Genomic DNA, 22,005 nt, shown 5'->3' on the forward strand with positions numbered 1-22,005 from the left:
GACCAGCTCAGGCCTGAGGACTCCCTCAGTATCCAACATTTAAGTTCTATCGGTTGCAACTGGACAATTGTTTCAAATATATCGCATTGTAAACCTGGACTGCTGGAATTAGCATTCTGTTCAGCATTGAACACAGTGGAGTAGTGTCTTTCTCATTGTCCAAAAGAAGTGGGTTAGGAAGAACTGATTGCTGCTAATCAAAGGTTAATTTAGTAGAGTCCATATAAATAAGAATATGTTGACATCTTTAGAGTGCACATAAGCTCGTGCTCATGTATTCCTCTGAACTGGGATCTACAGCAGCACACATATATGCTCATACCTCTTCCTGTCAGTGAGAAGGAGACTCCTAGCAGGACAGCAAGTTGCATTTTCACCCTTTCTTTTCCTATTTACTCTCAGTGCAGGTAGCTCTATAATCTACAGATCTTTCTCTGACAAGCAGATGCAGAGGCAGAGCTCTGTTTTAGTCAGGCTGGCAAACTGTAAGTCTCCTCTAGTTTACTTTGTGTCACTCCTATCTGATAGAACAAACAGCAGTCACTAAGCTGAGGATTGCCAAAGCTATGCCAAAGTATTGCTTGTACCACTCTTTGCTGTCCTTGAGCCTAGCATCAGATTATACTTCCATGAAGAAAAGAATACAAATTCTGCTAAGTATTTCAGGTATAAAAGCCTCCTCAGACATAAAAGTTTCATCAGATATAAAAGTCTATTAATTTCATTGCCAAGGTGCAAATCACACTGCAAGCAATAGACATTTAAGCTACTCTCACAAATAGCTACAAATACTTCTCATTCACCATGAGGCACTGATTAGAGAATTTTGTGAGCGAAGCACTACTTAAAAGCACTATCTGGATTAATTTCCCTGGTCCCCCACGATGGATCAGACCAGGCTCTCCAATACCACTATCTCTCATGTGAAGCTCTGCTCGTGCCTGGCAGCTTGATGCACAGATCTAGCTTGTGCAACAGTGACAGGCTTTCCTATGTACTACATTCACTGGGGGCAGAAAGAAAAGAAGAAAAATGACAAACTTGGCATCAGACTTGGAAAAATTGGTTTGGCCGCCCAATTTGGACAATATATTCTTATTGTTATTTGTCATGAGCAATTACACATTATTTTTTTCTTTATTAGCATTCTCTCTTCAAAAGATGATTGAAGAGATTGTGTAAGGCAAATAAACTTTTTTTTTTTTTACTTCAGCATATTAGTGTTCAAAGTAGTTTCACATTCTGCAGGAGCACATACCAAACTCTGCTGCCTCCTGTCAGCACCCACCATAGAATCCCAGTGGATGTAAACACTGGGACGTAATATCCCAGAAAAGCAGAGTGCTAATGTGCTCCAAGTACCCAGCTCTTGTGTTTTTCATGGAAAACTCATGGTGGAACCTAATTTGGCACCTGTAAAAATCCACGCCCGGTTAAAATTTGGCTTCAGTGGGAGTACCAAGCCCAGAGCTTCTAGAGCAAATACTGAGCTCCAGCAGAGACTGATTCTGATCACTAATGCCTTGATCAATATTGGCTCTGTGATTTGCTTGATTTCTTCACCGCAATATGTGCTGCAGACCCTGTTTTCCTCAGAAAATCTTACCGATGCTTTATGAATGCAGGATTGGTCCCGAAGATTTGGATTTAAGCGCCTGGAAGGCGCTGAGGATGCTCAGGCAGCATTGAACTGAGGGAGCTCTAGGGCTGTCCTGGGTTTTGCTCAGGCATCCTTGAACCTTTTGCCCGTGCAAGGGACTCCTGGATACAGAGGCTCGTTTGTTTCCCTGCGATGTTTTTTCCTGCTCTCCTGGTGCGCAGCGTTTTAGCAGCAGCAGCACTGTGTGGGGAGATGGGAGCGACTCCCGAACGCACCCCTCAGCACCGTCTGAAAGGGGATAAGGGGAGAAGAGAGAGAGGGGATTTGTTATAAATAACAGTTAACCCCTGATGTTGGCTTTTCTGACCGGAGTAAAGGCTGCGGCTTGCCGGGGCCGGGAGCAGCGCTGGGGGAGAGGAAGGGAAGGAAGAAGGCAGGAAAGGAGGAAAGGAAGCAGGGAGGGAGAAAAGGAAGGAAGGAAGGAAGGAGGGAGAGAGGGAAGAGGACGGACCACGGCAAAGAGGAAAACCCACGGCGCGAACTTGAGGGAGCGGGCCGGGCCCAGCTGGGTTCCCCCAGCGCCGCCTCGCGGCAGCGCCGCGGCACAGCCCCGGCTCGGGCTGTTCCAGCGCACCCCGGGAAGGGCACGTGGATCTACGTGGCTGTTCCTGGAGCAGAGCGGCGAGGCGGACAGGCGTTTTCCCCGGGTGATGGCCACGTACCTGTGCCAGCACAGCCTGGGAATCAAATGCGGCACGCTGAGAGGCAGACCCTGGCATACACACTTAGTCCCAAGGTGCTCAGCACAAAGGCGCACATTTGGGCACCATCAGGGTAGTAAGGATGGCAGCAGCGCTCCAGAGAAGTGTATGCTTCTCCGTCTCTGTGATAATTTCCTCTCCTGTGGAAGTTTCTACCCACCTTGCAGAAAAGCAGGCCCTGCACAGCTCCTTGTGACCAGCTTGCTCAGCAAGTGCAGTGTGCTGTTTGCATTTCCCGACACTCACCTCCCATGGACCCTTCTAGGGGTTCCCAGGGTGACCCTCAGCAGCAGCTACAGCCCTCATCACCTTTCCACACTCCTTTGAAGCAAAAGGACAACTTTAGAGAAGGACATTTCCAAAACTGGGATGGAGGGATGACACTGAACTTGGTACAACCGTGATTCTACTTCTTTGAGAACTGCTGCCTACAGCAAAGGTGGCTGAACTCCCCAAATTATGAATTGTGCTAAAGTTATGAGATAAGATAAAAGATAGTGTAGCTGCATGGTGTGGTTCACCAGTGCTGGTGGGCAGATGGTCTGTCTGGAAACACAGTAAGGGAGGCAATCGGAAGGAAATGTTAGGTATGTAACTGTGCCTTGCTAAATAGATAGCTGTGTGCCTCGTGGCCAGACTGCCCTGGGGGCCAGCTCAGGGCAGTACTGCCTGGGGCTGTCTGCACCTTATCCCAATGCCAAGGGCTGCCCAATTGCACATGCAGCCCTGTCTGGGCTGTGGGACAGGGTCATGCCCCAGGGTAAGGAATTGCTAGTCCAGGAGTGTCAGGGGTGTGTTTCTGGCTGCACCCAGCACTGATTTCAGTGTTGAAACACTGATGTGGAGAAGCCTCATCCAAGACAGTGGAACAGAGAACAGGGCTGTGAGCCTGACCAAAATGTGGGTAGGAGGAGCACTACACTTCTGGTCTCACATGGCCCTTCTGCACTGTAAGCTCAAGATCCAGACTCATCCCCTGTCCAGTGCCCATTGTGCATTTCTTATTTTGCAGTTTTTAAGAGAAGGTCTTCACCTTTTCACATGTTTATATTGATGTCTGTATTTTTTTGATCTTTTCTGCAGCACAGTTTCTCATCAACAGAAGCTCCATGTAGTGTTTGGTGTGGAGTTCATTACTGATCTTGAAATTAATTAATTCAGAATTATTTAAAAAAACCCTATATTTGGCCCTGCTGCTTCTTCTCAGTGCATACCTGCGGTGTGGGGAGGTAGAATTTAAACCTCCAGAAGGATCAAACCAAGGCCATGCTCTTTTCTAAACATTATCTTATTTACCAGAAAGAGACGCAGTGAGAGAGAGGCAGGATGAGCTTTGATCGTGCCCAATTATGGAGTGTAATATTGGATACATGAATACAACATTGTCATGGGTGCTTTTCTTTTCTGCCCAGAAAAACAAAATTCTCCTTAAAGAAACAGCTGTGTCCTGCCTGCAGCCTGCAGAAGAATGGCATTAGTCACGTGCAGTCCAACACGTAGCACAATTGTAAAGTTCGCTCTATGAGACTGACAGGAGCTATTCATATCGGCCCTCTCCACCATCTGCCTGAATGGCAGGCTGCGGGGTCGCTGCAGCCCCCCCTCACTGTCTCTGCATAGCCTCAGCACTTAGTGCCTGCTCAAAGTCTGTCCCCAAGTGCAGAAAATCAGGGATTGAAAGCAAAGAGAGGATGTCACTCAGGTCAAAGCAGACTGTCAAGAAGGGAAAAAAAAGGAGTGGGGCGAAAGAGTCAAAGCTTTATCTGTTGGGAGAGCCAGGTTGCTCTTCTCCTGGGAGCAGAGGTGTTAGTTTCAATGAGAAGATGAGGAGAGAGAGCAAAGTGGACAACTGGACAGCAGGAATCTGGGAAGAAATTCCATATTCTCCTTCCCTGAGATTAGAGGACTCATATACTCCTTCCCTGAGCTCTGGGGCAGGACCAGGCTTCATGAGGATCAGTGCCAGGGCAAGACATCCCTGCTGCTGTCTGCAGCACCTGTGTGCTGGGGTGCAGGAAGGGATGCCAAGGGCTTTGGCTGCACCCCTATGCACACTCTGTCAGACATCCCTTTCACGTGAACCCACAGGTCCTGAGTTGGCCAGCCTCACATCCCCCGCTGAGACCAGGCTCTAAGTCTAGAGAACAACCTGTTTGGAGGCCTGAACAGTATCAGTACCACACTACCTGTCTCCCTCATCCCTTTCCCCCCTGCCACTTTGAAGGTCAGACTAGATGGAGGGAGGTTTGTTTTCATCCTATGAGCTGTTGTTCCTTCTCATTTCCAGGCAGTGATATTTTTCCTCATGACAGAAATTCCTGCTATCAGTTCCTGAGGTGCGTGGCTCAGAGTTACTGCAATCCTTTCCTCTCTCACTGCATTTACTCCTAAGATTACCCAATTCTTGCAGTTTGATGTTAAATAACATCCATTTTAATGCCATCAGTGTGTCATTGACATCTTTCCACTTCAGTCACTGTCAACATGAAATCTAAAATCAGGATCCCTGAGTAAGAGTGTTAGTGGTCTTCCTCCATCTCAATACTACTCTTCTCCAGGCCAGTACTTCTGTTTTCACATGAACCATTATCACCTCCCCTCACACTCTTGGCTCTCTTTTTTAAGTGTGGAGGCAAAGCAGAGACTTAGGAAGCAGCAGGTGAGTGAAAAGATACTATGCAACTGAAATATCTTTGCTTTTAACTGCCTATAGGGGACAAAGTAAAGGAACAATTCACTGGTGACCCATCTGGAAATTTTCCAGCTTATTGTCTTACGTTTCCCAACTGTTGGAGCCCCATTTTCTCTTTGCTTCCAAGTGCACATCCACTAGCCTCAACAAGGAGTCCTCTCCTCTCCGAACCTCTCCTCTCCTCTCCTCCTGACAGTAGGGTGAACCCTGTGACAAAACCTGTTGCTCAGGTTAGGATGTAGAAAAAGCTTCATTTTAGTGGAGGAAAAAGAATTTTGAGTGAACTAGTGTCAGAACAGTGACCTCAGATGTTTTTTTGCTGCTCATCTGTTTAGTGAGCTGCCTTTTGCTTTACCAGCATGATTTGGGTGTTCCTGCTCTTTGAAATGCTTGTGACACTTAGGAGAGAGGGATCCCTGCCCCGGTTAATGGTGTGCGTTGTGGTTAGTGCGTCTGCTCACTCGGTCCAGGACAGCCTGGTGCTGGAATACCTTTGCTGAATTGGCCCCTCAGCCTGGAAAAAAGCTGTGGGAGATTTTGATGTAGAAGTGACTAAATATTGACATCACTTACAATGAGTGACACTTTAAAAACACTTTGCAGGTATTTTTGTGCAAGAAAATCTTCTTCATTCAGTCTTGAAGGAAATACTGCATTTTAGGAGAGACCTGGCTGCAATTTTCAAATGAACTGATTAATTCTTGTGCTTTTCTTTAAAAAAGGAGTCAGAAAACTTTACATACCAAAAATTCCCAAGAAGACAGCTGTCAGGGGGTGACATGTCGGATATGAAGTGGCTCTCCAGCTGGTCCCTGTCTGCATGCTGGGAAGGCATGTGGAGACATTTTTTCAATTGCTGTACTAGTTTGACACATTCACAGTGGAAAATGATGTATCATTCTTGAGCCTTTGGTTGGTGGACACTTCAAAGTGCATTGGATCCTCGTAGAGGAGTGCCCTATTGTTAATTGTTTCTTTCACATGTACATTGGGATGAACATGGTGAGAGCAGCGAGGAACAAAAGGGCTCCGGTGGCCTCTTAGAGAAAACCCTGTGCAGCTCAACCTGAGTCTGACCTTGAAAGGGTGGGTTGCTCTGGTTTTTAAATCCTGCTTGCTGGTTCATTCCCCTCTGGCACCCCACTGTTACCCAGCTGCAGGAGAATGAGATGCAGGAGCACTGAGCATAGCAAGGCATGGGGAGCCCCTCCAGCCCTGCTATGTGGTGCCCAAGAAGCCACATCCTGCAGAAGCATCCTTCTGGGAGAGGATGGGCATGGCTGTAGTCTAGGAGCTTGGAATGGGCTTCTGCAGTAAGTATGTTGGAGGGGTGCTGGGTTTTCATTATCCCCCAGTAAGCAGGCAAGCCATATCCACCCTCCTTAGTCAACTGACCCCTTAACCATCAGTCTCAGAGAACAGGGTCTTGAGCCTCTATGATTGGATGTAGGTCACATAATACATGGCATGAGTTTCTCAGGTCTCTGAGGATATAGTTCATTAAAATGCTGAGACAATCCTTTACTCCCAGGCATCTGTCACATGTCTCTCTGTCTCCCCCTCTTACCCCCTTGGGAGATCAACTAGCTCTAATGGGAGACTGCACTGTGCTTTGTGATGTCCAGACTGGGTTTGGAAGTTCAAGCACAGGAGGCAGTTTGTTCCTGCAAACAGAGACATTATCCCTTGGTGTACATCTCTTTCAATGAGCTAGACAAAACCTCTCCCTATAGCCTCAGGTGCACAGAAGTGTCTGTGTCGGGCCACAGAGAGGGGCCAAGCTCCAACTAGTGAATCCTGAAATAGATGCTCAAGTAGGTGACTGGAAATTACCCCCACAAATGATCTGAAAAGAGAACAGAAGTTTGAATGCTGGCATAAGTAGATGACAGAGGGTGCAGACAGGGCTTGCTGCCCCAGGTTTGCTAGGGAATGAATTGCTTCTGAAATAGAAGCTGAAGGAGAGAGGCACATCTGCAAGTAGCAAGTCAGCCACTCTGTTACAGCCCACTGCAGTGCCATAAACTCTGTAGCACATTCTGTTGCAGGATGTCCTGACTTCGGGGTCTCCCTGGACCTGAAACACCTGAGCCTGGGCACCATCATATGTGGCTCAGGCCACACTGGAAGAAATTATGTGAATAGGGATGTCAGCACTGCGTGCACCAATACAGAGACACTTAAGAGTCATCCTTGAGGCCTCTGCCCAGAGTTTTGTATAATGACACAGTCCAGATCTTGACTTCCTCTGATGAAAATTGGATTGATAGAAATAAAGTAAAATAACTGTCAGTAAAATAATTGTAAAATATAGTTGTTTTCAACCCTCAGTGCTCAGGCCTTTGATGCCTTACATCAGTAAGGTAGATTTTACTTGCAAAACGGCTTGGACTTCAGTCCGTGCTTTCTGCACGGTATGTGTGTGTTTGGTTCAGAGCTGGCAGCATCTCCCTGACAGTGGGTGCACAGGTCCTGTGGCCCTCTCCAGTCTTCCCATCCCTAGAGTGTGGACTGGAGAGGGAGCATCGCTGCTCCAGCTGCGGAAGGCAACAAATCCCGGCTGGCATATGGGCTGCTGCCAGCTCTGTGTCATCAGTGTGTCCAGGGCACATGAAGGGGAGCTCTTCTGCTCTCCTCTTCCTCCAGCTCTAGGTTTTACTGTGCTATTAAGTAATTGCCACTCCTTAGGGATAAGCCTGCGAGAAGGCGAAGGGCTCACATAACTCTGCATCAGTAAAGGAAGCAGCTCAATTAGCATTTCACACGCCTTTTCTTCCCTCTCTTCTTACCTTCCCTGCAGCGGGCATGCTTTCCCCTTAAAGGATTGTCCTGTTTCTGCTCCTTGCCAGCGTTGGCAGGGTGACAGTAGTCGAGTGTGCAAACTTGTGCTATTGTCCCCAGGCCAGGGGGAGTCATGGAGACCCACTAATATGACACAGGAAAATGTTTGCTGATGGCAATTCTATGGGCTTTGTCTAACTCTTTCTCCATCATGACGACTCGATTTAAGTCTCTAACTGTTTGACTACAGATGCAAGAGTACTATCCAACTCCATCCTTTTGTTCGGGTAGTTTGAATGGGTAATTCAGCTTTTGTGTAACTCAATTGAGGGGGCAAACATAAAGACAAGATTCTTGAGCGCTCAAGCTCCCTTTCCATGGATATCTGCACATCTCTTTAGAGATTTGTTCCTTTCCTACCTTTTTCTGACATCATCCTCCCTTTAAAAAAAAAAAAGGCTCTGATGGGGAACGGTTAAAAGTAGGCTAGTCCAGTCCCCCGTATTACATTGTCCTGTGCCAATGAAGCATGGTTAGTATCAGCCCCCAGAGAGCTTTGGGGAGTGCAGGGAAAAGGGTGTCTAAACTTTCCTAACTCGTCCTCATCCTGAAGCATTTTCTCTTAGATTGTGTTGTTTTTAAAAGAAAGGCTTCTGTAGGGGTGAAGAGGATGGGGAGAATGGTAGAAATCGTGGGGAAATGATTGTATTTATTAGCTGTCTTTCTGCGGCTGTCCCCATGGAGACAATTTGTGATGGCAAAGAATGCAAGGAGGGGAGGCTGATGCCTGATTGGGATGCTTTGTATTTGGCAAAGTGGCTTCTGATTGGCCTGGGAGAGCCCCGAACTCGCCGGAGTCGATATTCATTCAGCTTGCTCAAGTGCTTGCTAAACTGCATCCAAACACTGGCGGGCCCTGGCTGCCTCCGCCGAGGTTGGCGGTGTGTAACCTGCCTAACGAGATTAGCAGGGAAGGGGCTCTTCTCTGCAGCGACGCAGCCGCCAGCACCGGTGAGAAAAGCTGCCGCGCGCCGGGTGAGTGTCCGTGCTTGCTTACAGGGAGGCCACCCCGGCTTCTGCCCACTTCAGAGCTATCTAACAAGATTAGGCGCCGAGCTGGCTGGCATTCATGAGCCAGTCCCCGTGCCGGTGTGTGCTGGGGCAGCAGTGCGGGGCGGTGGGCTGCGGGCACGCGTCGGCTCCAACAGGAGTTTGCCTGCACGGAGGCGAGCTGACGGACAACTTGTTTGGGTGGCTGAGAAGTTTGACACGTCCCCCCACCTTCCCTCCATTTGCTTGGTGCTATTTGAACCAAAGCTTCTTGCTCTTAAGTCTGCCCGTCATGTTTTGCAGGTTTGCCAAGGTTTGTCCAAAGGCGGATTATAAACTTTTCATGAGAAACTCTGCACGGTGCATCCAGTGAAATGGCATCAGACAGTGAGGTAAAAACCCTACTGAACTTCGTCAACCTGGCCTCCAGCGACATCAAAGCGGCTCTGGATAAATCAGCTCCTTGTCGCCGGTCAGTTGACCACAGAAAATACTTACAGAAGCAGCTCAAGCGGTTTTCTCAGAAGTACTCACGGATGCCACGGTGTCACCCCAGCAAACCCCCTGAGTGTGGCTGGCGCAGGGGGGCAGAGGATCGGGGCCGTGGCCCCCAGCCCGAGGCACCTGACCCCAGCCCCCATGGTGGGGCTGCCGCCGAGAAGGTGATGCAGACAACCGAGGCAGAGGAGAGCCTCACTGGGGAACGGGTTTTGCAGGAGCAAAAACCTGAGGCTGTCCGGCCGGACCAGGTGCCCATGAGGAAGCGACAGCTCCCTGCCTCCTTCTGGGAAGAACCACGGCCAGCTCAGAGCCTGACGGCCAGGGCCTTTCCTGCCAGTCCTGAGGGGCTCCCAGCCCCCAGAGACCTTCCTCCCTATGAGGGGAAGAAAAGCAAATGGAGCCCAGATGCTGCTAGCCCAGAGAGCCCTCCTGACCCTGCACCACATGCCGGGGAGAAGGACCCTGCCGGGGTCCTCTCAGGCCGGGTGGGTGCCTGGACCTGCTGCCCTTTCCCTTGCCCCGGGACAGGGGTGTACCAGCCCCCGGGAGCGCTGCTCCCATCGCCCTTCCCAGGGCTGGGACTGTGGAGGAAGAGTGCAGCCACACTGCCGGCGGAGGTGCCACACTTCTGCAAGGAGGCCGATGGCACGGGGCAAAAACTCTACAGGCCCATGGTTCTGAAACCCATCCCCACCAAGCCTGCCATTCCCCCACCCATCTTCAATGTTTTTGGCTATCTTTAGCGGGGCGGTGTCAGAGTCATGCTGAACACAACAGCTCCTGAGGGTGAATTGAAACGCCCGGTCAGCCACCAGGCATGAGCTGCTGGCAGCGTGGAGCGGCAAGGGAAGGAGACCAGTGATCACACCCTCTTCCTCGTGAGCGGGCTGGGGGGGAATTAGTAACTGTTGGGAAGCTACTTGGGCCTCCACTCTCCTCTCAGTACGCGGGTGTAAATCGGGAATAAACCTTATGAAGCCGGTGGCATGGAGCATGAGGCAAACCAGGGCTCTTTCATGGATGGGCATTGTCTGAGGCGCGGTGAGCGGGGCTGCAGGCCATTCATAGCTGCACTTGTAACACCTAGGAGACCTCCTCCATGTGGGAACATCTTTCTGGGGCTGCCCTGCAGCAGCAGCAGTGAAATGACATGAATTAAACCCATTCAAAAAGTTTTTGTACTTTAAAGTAATTCTGGAGAAGTCAAGATATTCAGGTTGCTTGGTTTTGCATGCAGGAGACTTTAATGTAGAAACCACACTTGTGAATGATTTAAGCTCTTGTTGTATGTAAATACTGAAAGAATTAAAAGAAAAAAATAAGGGAAGAAAGGAGGTTAATTTTATTTTGGTGATTCTGCAAATGCAGTCTGTCTAATTTTATCCCACGGGGTAGGCACAGGTTTCATTAGCAACTGGTAGGGAGATATGAGGGCTGAAATCTCTGCCTATGCAGATTGATATAAACTTAAAAGTAATTCTGATGCTGGGAAATTAGCTAGCATTAAGCTGGTGCAAATGGAAGCAGAATGAATTTCCACATCAGGAATTACTCTGCACTAACAGAACAAATGAAGAATTGTATTAGTTTAATACAAAACCATGAAATATGATAGAAGGAAAAAAGTGTAAAGAACAGGCTGCCTTGATTTCTGGCTCACAGATGTTTTTTGTTTTGCCTGATTTTAAGATGCTATCCCAAGACCTGGCTGTAAATGTTTTGCCTACTATTTTCCTAATTATTTCAACAAATTGGCATTGAAGAATTTATTACAATTTTTTTTTAAGTTAGGTTTCTCTTAAACCCATGGAGAAAGTGTTACTAAGACACAGAACATGAGATCTGAGATGTTTAATATTGCAGGTGTATGTATCTATTCCGTTATACTGGAGTATATCACTGAAGTCAAAAGAAGAATATTTTGAGGGGTAAAAGGGCCAGAGAATGGACACCTGTGATATCCCGAGGCCTGAACCTGTACTGTTGCTGGAGCTAATGGGAACTTCACCCAGGTTCAATAAAAAGTGGCCTTGATTGGTTTGGTCTCTGACTAGTGAAGCTCTTTATGACTCCTGGTATCTCTGCAAGGGTTAAAAAACAGGCAACATTTCTTTCAAGCACATTGCAGTCATGAAAAAATTATCATCTGAGGCAACTGTAGAGTGCCATTTTGGATCTTCTGATGGGCCTTGGTGTTGTAGAACTAGGTTGCAACTTTCGTTAGAATACGAACTACTCACAGGCTAAAGTATTTAGTTCTTTCCCCATACTTCACATATCCCAGCAATGTTCACTTTTATGGAAACAACATCTGTAATGTGTTAGTAGAGCAAGACAAAAGTAGAACTGGAGATGGCTTTCATTGCTTTCTCCTTGCTACCAGCACTTAATATATGTATCAATCCTGCATGAACTATTCCTTTAGGAAGAGAGCAGGAGCTATCTTTGATAGCACATATCTGCAACTACATGCAAGGTAGGGGTTAAAGACATCAGGTTAGCTCTTGATCCAGAAGTGAAGATAGGAACATACTTAAATGCCTTTTCCTTTTTGGAAAAAAATCCTTGAGGAAGCTGTCCGTCTCCCCAAGGACACTAACAGAAACCGGAGGCAGTACCCCCATTGAAGTTAATTGGAGAGCAATGGCTTTTAATTTACAGAGCTGTAGGCAAGGAATTTTTTACATGGAAATAGGGGTCCATCAATAGCTCTGGGTCACTGTTGTAATCCAGATGAAGCCAGATGCTGAACTCTGTCTCAGTGCTGTCAGTGCAGAGCAGCCTCCTTGGTGTTGGTCTGGGTGAGCAGAGCAGGTCATGGAATGAACTACAGGTATTGCAGAGATTGCTGTGCACAAGTGTTCCTGCTTGAATTCAGAAGGAAGTTTCACAGTGCTGTGTATCACACCAGAATACGCATTTCTATCAAAATTAAAATACTTGGCAAAGTGGATAGCCTCTGTATAAATTTTATTTCTGGAGAAATCCAGAGAAAGAAGAGAGTTAAAATCAAGTTTCTCTCTTTTGAATGTTAAATTCTTTGTTTTCTTTTTTTTTCTTTTAAAGTCTTTCTTATTTGAATGTATATTGCTGCACATTTTCCATGTAGTAGAATAGCGTTTTTTAAAGGATCGAACCAGATCATTCTAAATGACTTCTGACTCAGATATTTATGCTCTTACTCTCAGATTTAAACTAATGTTACTTTTTAAAATCCTTTGTGACATGGATGGCCCTTGCTGGGGCTTTGAACTGGAGCAGCAGTGAAGTAAAACATAAATGAACAGAAGACAATTGTTAAGTATATTCAAAATCACTGAATGGGGATGTGTGAGACTTTCTGAAAGGTTTGCAAAGAATAGCAACTCTGTTTCCTCTTTAGTAATATGTACTGTTCTCTTATCCCTGAGATTAAAATCAGAATTATTAATTGTTCAAGCTGGGATTGAATCAGAATTTTCCTGGATATTTTTGTGTTTGGCTGTTGTTATTCAGGACAGCTGATAGCTCTTCAGAATCTACTTGTTTATTCATACTTTGTTTGAAAGATGGAAACATAACATTTGAGAGCTGCTATTTACAAAAACAATGCAAATTTAAACTTTTAAAACCACAATAGCTTTTATAAATAATGGGAAGGGAGAGGTAAATGAAAAAGCTTTCATACAAAATGAAATTTAAAAAAAAATCAAAAAAAGTGCACAAGAACATCAAGTGAATTGCACATTTTGCAGTAAAAAAAGTACAGTAACCTGGTCGTGAAATATTCCTAGAACATTTCACATAAATTCATTGTCTTGGAAGGAGAATATTTATCACACTCAGTAAAAACAAGCCACTTTACTTTGCACTAGAACTACTGATCTGCTTATAAAGCCTGGTTTGGTTGGGTTTTGGGCTATTTTTCTTTTCACAGTAACTTCTAAGCAGATGCATTAAAGGCACATTGAATTTGTGCAGATTCAGTATTTTGCACAAAATAGTATGTCAGTGACTGGAGCGGAGAGGTAGCAGGCTCCATTTCAGTGCAAATAATTGTAAACTGAGTATGTGAAGTTTTGCTGTAACGATCAAGCAGAAAGGACTCAATAACATTGTAATTACCAGATTGCCCCTCTAATAGACTCTTCTCACCTCAGTTTCTTCCCACAATTGTGTTATATTCCCATCAGACCAGTGTTCTCCAGCTTAGTGACTCCTGCTCAGGACAGGTGGTTGACAGCAAACCAGGACTTGGGTCTCCCAATAGAAATGAAGGGTTCTTGGTTGAAAGAAAAATGGGCTTTCCATATTTGTGCCATTCAAACCTAGTTTCAACTTCTCCAAGGACATAAAAAGAAATTGCAACTTGCTAGACTGTTGTGGACACAACAATGTTGGCTCAGGGGAAATTCCCATTTTGGGGTAGCTTATGAAATCCCACTTCTCTGGTTATACATGCAGTTGGTGATTGTGAATCCTTTCTATCAGCCAGGGTCTCCAGTGCTGTCACCACACACCAAACAAACACTAAAGTGGTCTCCAGCAAGCTGTGTTTGTATCCATCACCCTCTACAACTCTGCTTTGTTACACTTATTTAATTTCAAGGACTTTTCTTCTGATTTATATCAACGTAAGTAGGACCCAGGCCTTCGCTGTTCAGCCCCAGAAAGTGAGAGATGGATGAACTCCACAGGTGATTTTCTGTCTCTCAAAGTACTGCTTACCAATACAGGGCCTTCACTGGCAAAACTGGTCTAGAGATTTCCTGTACCCCATCCTTTTCTCTCCACCCAATATTTTTCTAACCTGATGAAATTCCCTGTTCACACTGGAGGAGACAAGGAGGTAGATCCTAAACTGACAGTAAAGGAAGTCACTGGATGAAACATTACCAGTGGAGGAATCTCACCTGACTTTCCAAAGCTTTGCAAGAAGATCATTGTTCAGTGTGAATTGAAACACTGTGGGTTGTTCAACTTTCGCATTCAGGTAGGGGACAGCTGTGACAGAATGTTGTAGCTGTAACCAATTTAGTTCTGCTCCCATCCTGTCCCACAAGTGCTGAGCACGTTTCGCACAAAGTCATCACAAAATCTGAACTTGTGTGCCCAGACAGACCTGTATGTGTGCAACACACTTTAGTCCTGTGTTAAGGTATAAAACTCCACACAAATAAAAGTCAGTGCAATGCATTTTCCCTACTTACATTTCTATCTGATTCCATGCATGGTATGTAGACCAACAAATAAAACCAGATCTGCCATGTGTCTGGGGGGGACTCCAAGCAGACCATGATGCACAGCTCCTTTATCACCTAAGGAAAGAATGAGTGTGCTTCTAGCATAAGATCTGCATAGACGTCATTCCAAATTTCAGTTCTTTCATACTTTCTTAGGTGCCTATTCAGGAATGAAGCACTCATCAAAGCAGTTCAGCAAGTCACACCTGTCAGCTGAGCCGTAGTCACTGCCAATAACCACTCATGGGCTCCTTGGCCTCCCCAGCTGTGAGGGAATGTGACTTGTTAAAAACTTCAATAAAAGAATTTCACGGACAATTATAGTTGTTCAGCAGATAGATGGTAACTTGTTAAGCTGCCATAAATCAGTTGAGGATCTGAGCTGTAAATAGGTGACCTAATTTTCAAAGAAGCTAAGATAATAACTTTTATCAGTTTCAAAGGGAGCTAATAGATATTTCAGACTTCCGAAGTCAGAAAATTCAGGGCTAAATCCCAAGGTTTTTAGTCTGCCTCACTAATATATGACACTAAATGTGATCCCCCTGGCTTCAGTGGAACTACACCTAGTGCAAGCAACTTGACATTGTTTAGGCACCTGAATAAGGATTTGGAAGCCTAATTCTGGATATTCATTTTCATAAATTTTGAAGTCTGACTTTCATAATTTTGAAATAATTTCTCTTTCTTCCATTGATATTATTGCTATAGCCACAGAGGTCCAAGGAGTTAGGAAAGGCTGGGGTTTTTAGAGATAAGATCTTCTTGGGGAGGAACAGATTAAGTTGGTGTAATAGTGTTGCCTCTCTCCTTCACACCACTCTGTTCCCTGTCCTCTAGGGCTTTGTTTTGTTCTGACACCAGATTCATGACAGTGTAAACCTACTGTTTACAGTGCAGCTACTTCTAATTTACACCAAGAAAAGAAAAAAAAAGAGCTCAGATTTACTTTCAAATCCCCAGTCTAAGAAATTCTCTCAGAATGACAGAAAGCAGAATGACATTGCAAATGTAATACAGAATGAACTCCATTCACTATGTGCAAATACAGTTCTTACTTCCTCCTTAAATAAACCTTTCCTTGATTTTTAAAGGATTCATCATTTCTGGATTTTAGTCTGTTGAAGAAATCTGAGATTTGAATGTTCAGAAATCAAGTACTCTACTCAATAAGAAAGATACAAAAAAAGAAAGTAAAAGTGTTAGCAAGGTGGTGTAAAAGTATCAGAGAATTAGCAACCCGCACACTTAGCAGAAATCCAAACAATAAAATAGAAAATACAATAAAAATCTCAGTCAGTGAAGGAAATGTGATTGTCTTCCCAAATATGTTGACTCTCAACAATTTCTTAATTGTCATCACAGCAAGGATGCTAAGCTTCACCACAACCCCTGGATAACTTTGTATTCCTCTCCAAATATTGGTACGACTCATTTGTCAGTGTCAGGTTTCATTTCTTGTTCTTTGCAGAACAAGCACAGAGGTGAATCATATGTGTTTGCTCTTGAAAAACCTAACAACAGTCCTATCTTTAGCTCTGTCTCCTCCATTTTCTTCTCACTCACGCTTCAAAAGCATATTTCTCTTAGATTAGTCATTGGAGGGTGCTTGACCAAGCCAGCAGCAATTCCTCCCCGCTGTGGGCCCTTGCCATGCTGGTGATGCTGGGTGCCATGCCGGGAAGCCACTGCATATCCATCGTGCCTGGGGTCACTGTCTGTAATCGTGCTGTAAGTATCGGATCAGTCTGTCTGGGAGAGGCAAGGTGTCAAGAAGCTTAATGCGGTTTCTTCCAACCAGGCTTCGTACCTTGATGCGGCAAAGATGGGAAAGAGGTCGCGGAGGTTCTGAAAGACAGGCGGGTTAGAAGCATGAGCAGAACAGTTTTAACTTCAAATGGACAGCTCAGCTTGGCCAGAACAGTGTGAAGAGGAAAATGGGAGAAGGAATATAAAAAGGGGTGGTTCTCTGTAATGAAGGGATAAGGCATCTGAGATTGATAGAAGATCATCTTTCTGGGACATGACACAGGGAAGAAAGTGGGGTTGGAAAGTAGGGTGTTGTACCCATCTCAGCCTTAGAGATAGGCTTTCTAGGAGGATCTGTATAAGCCACTTCAAAGTATTCAGCCTTCCCACTGAAAAAAAATGCAGTAGGTACCAAATTTACCTTGATACCAGAAACCTAATTCTAATACTGTCTACGAAAGACTTTGTATCCTGAGGGAAAGGATATTTAGGAGAGCACAATACAAATAAAGACTTTAAAGGCCTCTGGTCATAAGGGTGCTGTGGGGATTGTCATACTGCCCACCTGTCCTGACCTGACTGCACCCCAGGTACAGCCAAATGGGCCTTTCTGCATCACAATGCTCATTCCCAGTGAGTCAAATCCATGGCTGGTGTATGTTTCACATCACAGTCAATGACATCTCAGAAATTTCTAGTGCCTAATACCCAGTCCAAAGTATAATTCAGTTACAGTAAGGAAATCCTTTCCATTTTATGGGATGAATACTTAGGTGATGGTGACTGAGGTTTTGAATCTAACAATGGGACTAGTTGGGTCAGATTCTCTCCTGGGTGACCATACCTGCTTTTTCTTTAATGACAGCCCAGTCCTCATAGCTGTCAATATGCTCCTTGAGCCGGGAACAGAGCTGCACATTACCCACATAATCCAGGAGAACATCAATGATTGGCCCAGCCCAGCGACTTATCTCTGGAGTAGACACCATTTCACAAAACTTCAAGGAAAAACAGATTGGCTACAGTCAATGAATGCACTTGTGGAAACAGCAACAATAACAATGGCCCTGACAACTTCAGTGGTCCCACCCTTCTACCAGCTGTGAGGGAAATCACCAGTTTCCCTTCAGAAAACTTAAAAGCCTATTGTTTGACAACTGAGATTAGAACCCCATCTTTACAATCCCAGGATGACACAAATCCCTGGTGAAGTCCTAGCTCTGGAGCATGGAAGAATGATGAATTGTTTACAAGTCCAAAGGTCCTACTTCCACAGAAGTGTGAGGGCAGGGGAAAATTGCCCCAAGTCAGTGAGGGGCTGCTGAAAGGTCCATGCAGTCCAGGGCACTATGACCAATCATTCTGGGTCCCTTTCCCTTCTTGGGAGGAGCTCTGTGGTGCTACCGTGCAAAAAGAGGCTTAGGGAAAGACGGAGATTCAGCAGAGCACAGCACCTCCTGCTTCTTGTGAACCCACTAGTGTCTGCAGCTTTTGGGGACCAAACACCTTACTAGAAACAAGATGGGAGAATGGAAGAAGTGTCTACACAGATGAATCCGAGGCAGTTTTACTCACTTATGAGAGAACTATCCTGGGCCTAATAGAGAGGCATCTTCCTTACTCAGTCCTGGATCAGGCAAATTTTCTGTTGCCCACAGCACGAGCTGCAGAATACTGAGCCATTGCATGGTGGGCTGCTTATGGAGATACTGCAGAATAGACTTAAGGACCTGACTTCAGGCAGTCTCATTTCAAAAAAGTGGTGACTTTTCGTCTCACTTTAATCTAAATATGTATATCAGTCAGCCTCATCTGTCTCTTCTAGTGTTCTGCATCTGATGAAGATATCTGTGGATGTATCTGCATGTGAACAGCCAGGAAGTTTAACATGAATTAAATCATGCTGTGTGAGTAAGAATTCAGGCACAGAGCTGAATCCAATTGAATGATGGTGGCTTAAGCACCATCCATCAGCTTAGTCACTGAGACTGTATGCAAACACCCTCCAAGCTCACACTAAATGGGAAAGAAAACACACCAGCTTAAACCTCTTTCAGTCTAAGCTCCTGTAACTAGATCAAATTTGATTATACATCCATGAGTCCTAACTCGAAATGCATTAAACTGTTGTGTGGATACTCTTATTCAGAAATAAAATTATATTATCTTACCTAGTAAGGAATAAAGCTGCAGAAAAGGCTATTTTACTCAGGGTAAAAGCATTCACAGAGGTGTTTACTACTCTTCTCTTATTTTTCACTGAACATTACTGTGTATTGTTTCCCAGAAGAACTAGATACACTGATGTCTGCAGGATCGCAGTGGACAACCCGCAGTTTCCTACCTGGACTGCTTATAGGAAGTTCAGTTAGTATAGCTAGCTGTCACTTTCCAGTGCATATGCCACTGCCATGCAGTTATCCATAGGATGTGCCAGCTGGGGGTCTGCACTATCACCTCCATGCAGCAACTTCTTTATCAGTTTAAATGAAGATACATGTAGAGCAATAAAACACTGGATCTTATTTTCTCTGTTCTTGCCTCTCCCAGAGACCTTGCCTGCCTCTTTCTGTCTTCCCTATTCACAAGCTCAATCTACAAAAACATTTTCTGGAATAAACGTGTTTCAAAAGACATTGCAGGAAAATAAACACAACAAAATGTAGGAAAATAATGCAAACCTGCAACTGCAGGCAACGGGATTGACTCAGGGACAAAGTGGCTGTGAGCCTTTGTCCTCAGCAGAAACCTGAATGCCCTCTTGCGGCAGTACGATACTGCTCTCCCCACCTTCATGGGTTTGACAGCAATTCTGGAAACGTAGAGGAAGGCAGCAACCATTTTTCTGCATTCACTTTCTCCAGGACACATTAATTTAGTGGCAACAGTAAGGATTTATAGTTATGCATTTTCCAAATCCACTTACAGTAGCTCATAGTCTTTCAAAGACTAATCATTCAGATTTATTACCCTTACGTAATCTTACACAAGAAAAAAGAAAATGCACGTCCTTTGTGTGGAGAAGGCTACAGTTTCATAAGATCCTCTATATTTCAGAATACAAACCCTAGCATAACTATATATCTTGAAGCTACACTACACATGCCTTACTTTTATTAACCAAAATACTAGCAGTAAAAGCAATTTAAAAACAGTATTAGAGGGAAAGAATTGCTTTTTTTTGTGTATGCATTTGTCCCTTACTGCTCTCTCTCTCTAGGCACAGATAAAATTTTGTACAGCTTTTGCTACCTCTACCTCATGTGCTCTGACCTTTGAGGAGATGACTGTGAGTGACCTAATATTTTGTTAGGCGATAGTTTTAGGTGAGATCCAGAGGGAATGGGTTTTGAGTGGCTAGAATGTCATAGAGGGCTACAGACAAACCCTCTCTCCCTGCCCTGGAATTCCATCTCTCTGTTCACTCTACCTGCTACCATATCATGAAACAAGGACTAGAGTTGATACATTCTATTAATTTTTCTTTGACAAAATAAGTGGAATCCTGAAAGAATTTTGCTGTGGCAAACATTCTCAGGGAAAAGTCAGCCTCTGTTTGGGATAAAAGATTATTGTGATGGACTCTTATCATCCTCATTATAAGATTTTTTTGTGTGTTTGTTTTTTTCTCCAGATATTTTACTGGAGAGTAAAGTCTTTTGGAAGACAGGACTGATAATAAGATAAAGATATCCTAGGATCTTTTAATATTTTCCTTTATTCTTTCTGCCATTAAAGAACATTTATTGGTAACCATGTCTTTGAGATTCTTCTGAATCCCTCAAAACTACACTTAAACTAGATAGAAGTTGATTTATTTCTTCCCTGATTCTTTGCAAAATAGAAAGACTGCTGTGTTGAAATTTCTTTTTTGTGTAGCATGTTGAAGGATAGCAAATTTTGATTGGATGGTCAGACTTCATTTGAGATATATTGGAAGGAGAGAACATACAGAAATCAGAAAAAAAAAGTAATCTGAGATTCTGCAAAGTCCATTAAGGTACTGAGAGTCCAATCCCAGCCCAATGGAAGCTGAGCAAGCTGCACTTTGGAAAGTACCGCAAAGATACATGTATGAAATGTGCATATGCAAAATCTGTCTTTGAAAATATGAAATCATGGATCTAAATCTCCTAACCTCTTGTGAAAACTTCAACTATAATTCACAGTCATATATAGCTAATGTAATAATTTGTGCTCTCTCTCTGTGATTGCTTAGACAGTAAACTTAGAAGGTGCAAATATTTACATTCACTAGTTTACCCTCATAAAGTGAAGCTCTAGACAATTTTTATGTAAACAGTAGATAAAATTCTGTATCAGACAAAACAAATCTTAAAGGACATATAAAAAAAACAGGTTTCTACTATCTGTATGCAACCACCCATACATCTGTCAGGAAAATATGCCTCACTCCTGCACCTCAGGCCCAGAGGAAAAGAATGTTATAGAACTGTCAGTAAGGCTGTCAAGATGGCTATAATTCACTGTAAATTCAAGCTGGTGCCACAGAGGCTGTTGCCTACCTTCCTGCTGTCATTGAACATGAACTTGGAACGTTCACAGACACTTATTGAGCCTTTTTTCTGTAAATAAAGTGGAGATATTGGCAACTTCTCTCATCAGAAAGTTGTGAGAAAAAATACACTAAATTTCTCAAAATCTATGGGTAGGAGCTGTCCTCAGAAGTCCTACAGGTAGACTGGGCAGTGCTTACCTGTACTGTGGTTGGCTCCTTGGTCAGCTGAGGATCATTAAGTCTTTCCCGTCTGTAATTTAATGCAGGATGGGGGCCGTTCCCATACTGACACTCGAAACAGGAACTTGCATCACAGCCCAGATCCAGGAGATACTTCAGCACAGAGAGGTACTTCATTGAAAACATGATGGTAGCTGGAAATGTGGTGGGATGACTTGATATATAGGCATCAATGTTTGCTCCATGGTCAAGGAGCAGTTTCATGGTCTTCATGCAGCCATGACGGATGGAGATGAGTAATGGGTTGATGAGGTCAATATTGGGGTTGGCTCCAGCTTGCAGCAGGAGCTCTGTGGCGTAGATATTGTTGTTAAAAACTGCAAAATAGAGGGGGGTGGTGCGTCTGTCCTCATAAAGGCAGGACCGTTCATTGGAGAGGGCACTGTTGACCTCGTAGCCAGCATCTATCAGCTCTTCCAAGATGTCATCGTTGTTCCGTTCGGCCGCCAAGTGCAGGGGGCTGATGCCACTACGTTTGACGCGGGTGCGGCTGGTCACAGGGATCAGCATGGAGACAATCCTACCAGCAGGAGAGTCAGTGAATAGCAGTGAGCTCTGGGGGATTTACAAGCCTACAGCAAATCATAGCTTTATGGCTGTAACCGTAAGACAGAGTACTTGGGTACAGGAACAACTCTGAGAGAAACCAGGGTGTAAACTTTAAACCTATCAACAACTCCCTCTGCTCCTACCTTGCCAAAAATGTGAGTTGTATGACCCCCTCTCTCATGGAGGAACACTTTTTTTTTTTGATTACCACCCAGTTTCTGTGATGTAATGGCAGCTACAGGGCCAACATGCTGGCACTCGCCTACCCTCTTGTAACTTCTCTTAGGTTCCACAGCCCAAGTGGCAGACAACCAGCCAGGATCTACCAGATGTCCTGCACC

General features: G+C 44.8%; 2 protein-coding genes and 1 long non-coding RNA gene across 9 annotated transcripts in view; 1 reads left to right on the forward strand and 2 right to left on the reverse strand.

Moving 5' to 3' along the window:
* The window catches only part of LOC135416190 (uncharacterized), a 29,285-nt gene extending 27,080 nt beyond the window's left edge, over positions 1-2,205 (reverse strand). For all 3 annotated transcript variants that reach the window (XR_010431481.1, XR_010431480.1, XR_010431479.1), the window contains exons 1-2: positions 2,112-2,205; positions 1,607-1,888 (exon numbers count right to left, since the gene is read on the reverse strand). This is a non-coding gene — a long non-coding RNA (uncharacterized LOC135416190). The remainder of the gene's footprint in view (positions 1-1,606; positions 1,889-2,111) is intronic.
* A 6,054-nt stretch (positions 2,206-8,259) lies between these two features.
* On the forward strand, positions 8,260-10,629 carry FAM181A (family with sequence similarity 181 member A). Of its 2 annotated transcripts, none has more exons than XM_064659042.1 (2): positions 8,260-8,845; positions 9,188-10,629. In XM_064659042.1, exon 2 carries the CDS (start codon positions 9,259-9,261, stop codon positions 10,126-10,128), a length of 870 nt encoding a protein of 289 aa, XP_064515112.1. In that variant the 5' UTR covers positions 8,260-8,845; positions 9,188-9,258; the 3' UTR covers positions 10,129-10,629. The 2 variants fall into 2 exon arrangements, with proteins under 2 accessions (XP_064515112.1, XP_064515111.1); XM_064659041.1 differs by having other exon boundaries at positions 8,262-8,869.
* A 4,903-nt stretch (positions 10,630-15,532) lies between these two features.
* ASB2 (ankyrin repeat and SOCS box containing 2) overlaps positions 15,533-22,005 on the reverse strand; it is a 50,043-nt gene continuing 43,570 nt past the window's right edge. For 2 of the 4 annotated variants that reach the window (XM_064659037.1, XM_064659038.1), the window contains 3 exons: positions 21,074-21,635; positions 17,201-17,354; positions 15,533-16,455 (listed from right to left, as the gene is read on the reverse strand). In XM_064659037.1, the coding sequence (XP_064515107.1) occupies positions 16,319-16,455; positions 17,201-17,354; positions 21,074-21,635 (853 nt within the window). In that variant the 3' untranslated portion in view covers positions 15,533-16,318. Of the gene's footprint in view, positions 16,456-17,200; positions 17,355-20,816; positions 20,943-21,073; positions 21,636-22,005 lie in introns of those variants that run through there. The other 2 variants (XM_064659039.1, XM_064659040.1) reach the window with 2 other exon arrangements.

This window comes from Pseudopipra pipra, chromosome 6 (assembly GCF_036250125.1).
Source record: "Pseudopipra pipra isolate bDixPip1 chromosome 6, bDixPip1.hap1, whole genome shotgun sequence".
NCBI classification, from domain to species: domain Eukaryota; kingdom Metazoa; phylum Chordata; class Aves; order Passeriformes; family Pipridae; genus Pseudopipra; species Pseudopipra pipra.

Excerpts from the sequence above, each read along its gene's own strand:
- FAM181A (XM_064659042.1), top strand. The coding sequence starts at position 9,259 with ATGGCATCAGACAGTGAGGTAAAAACCCTACTGAACTTCGTCAACCTG.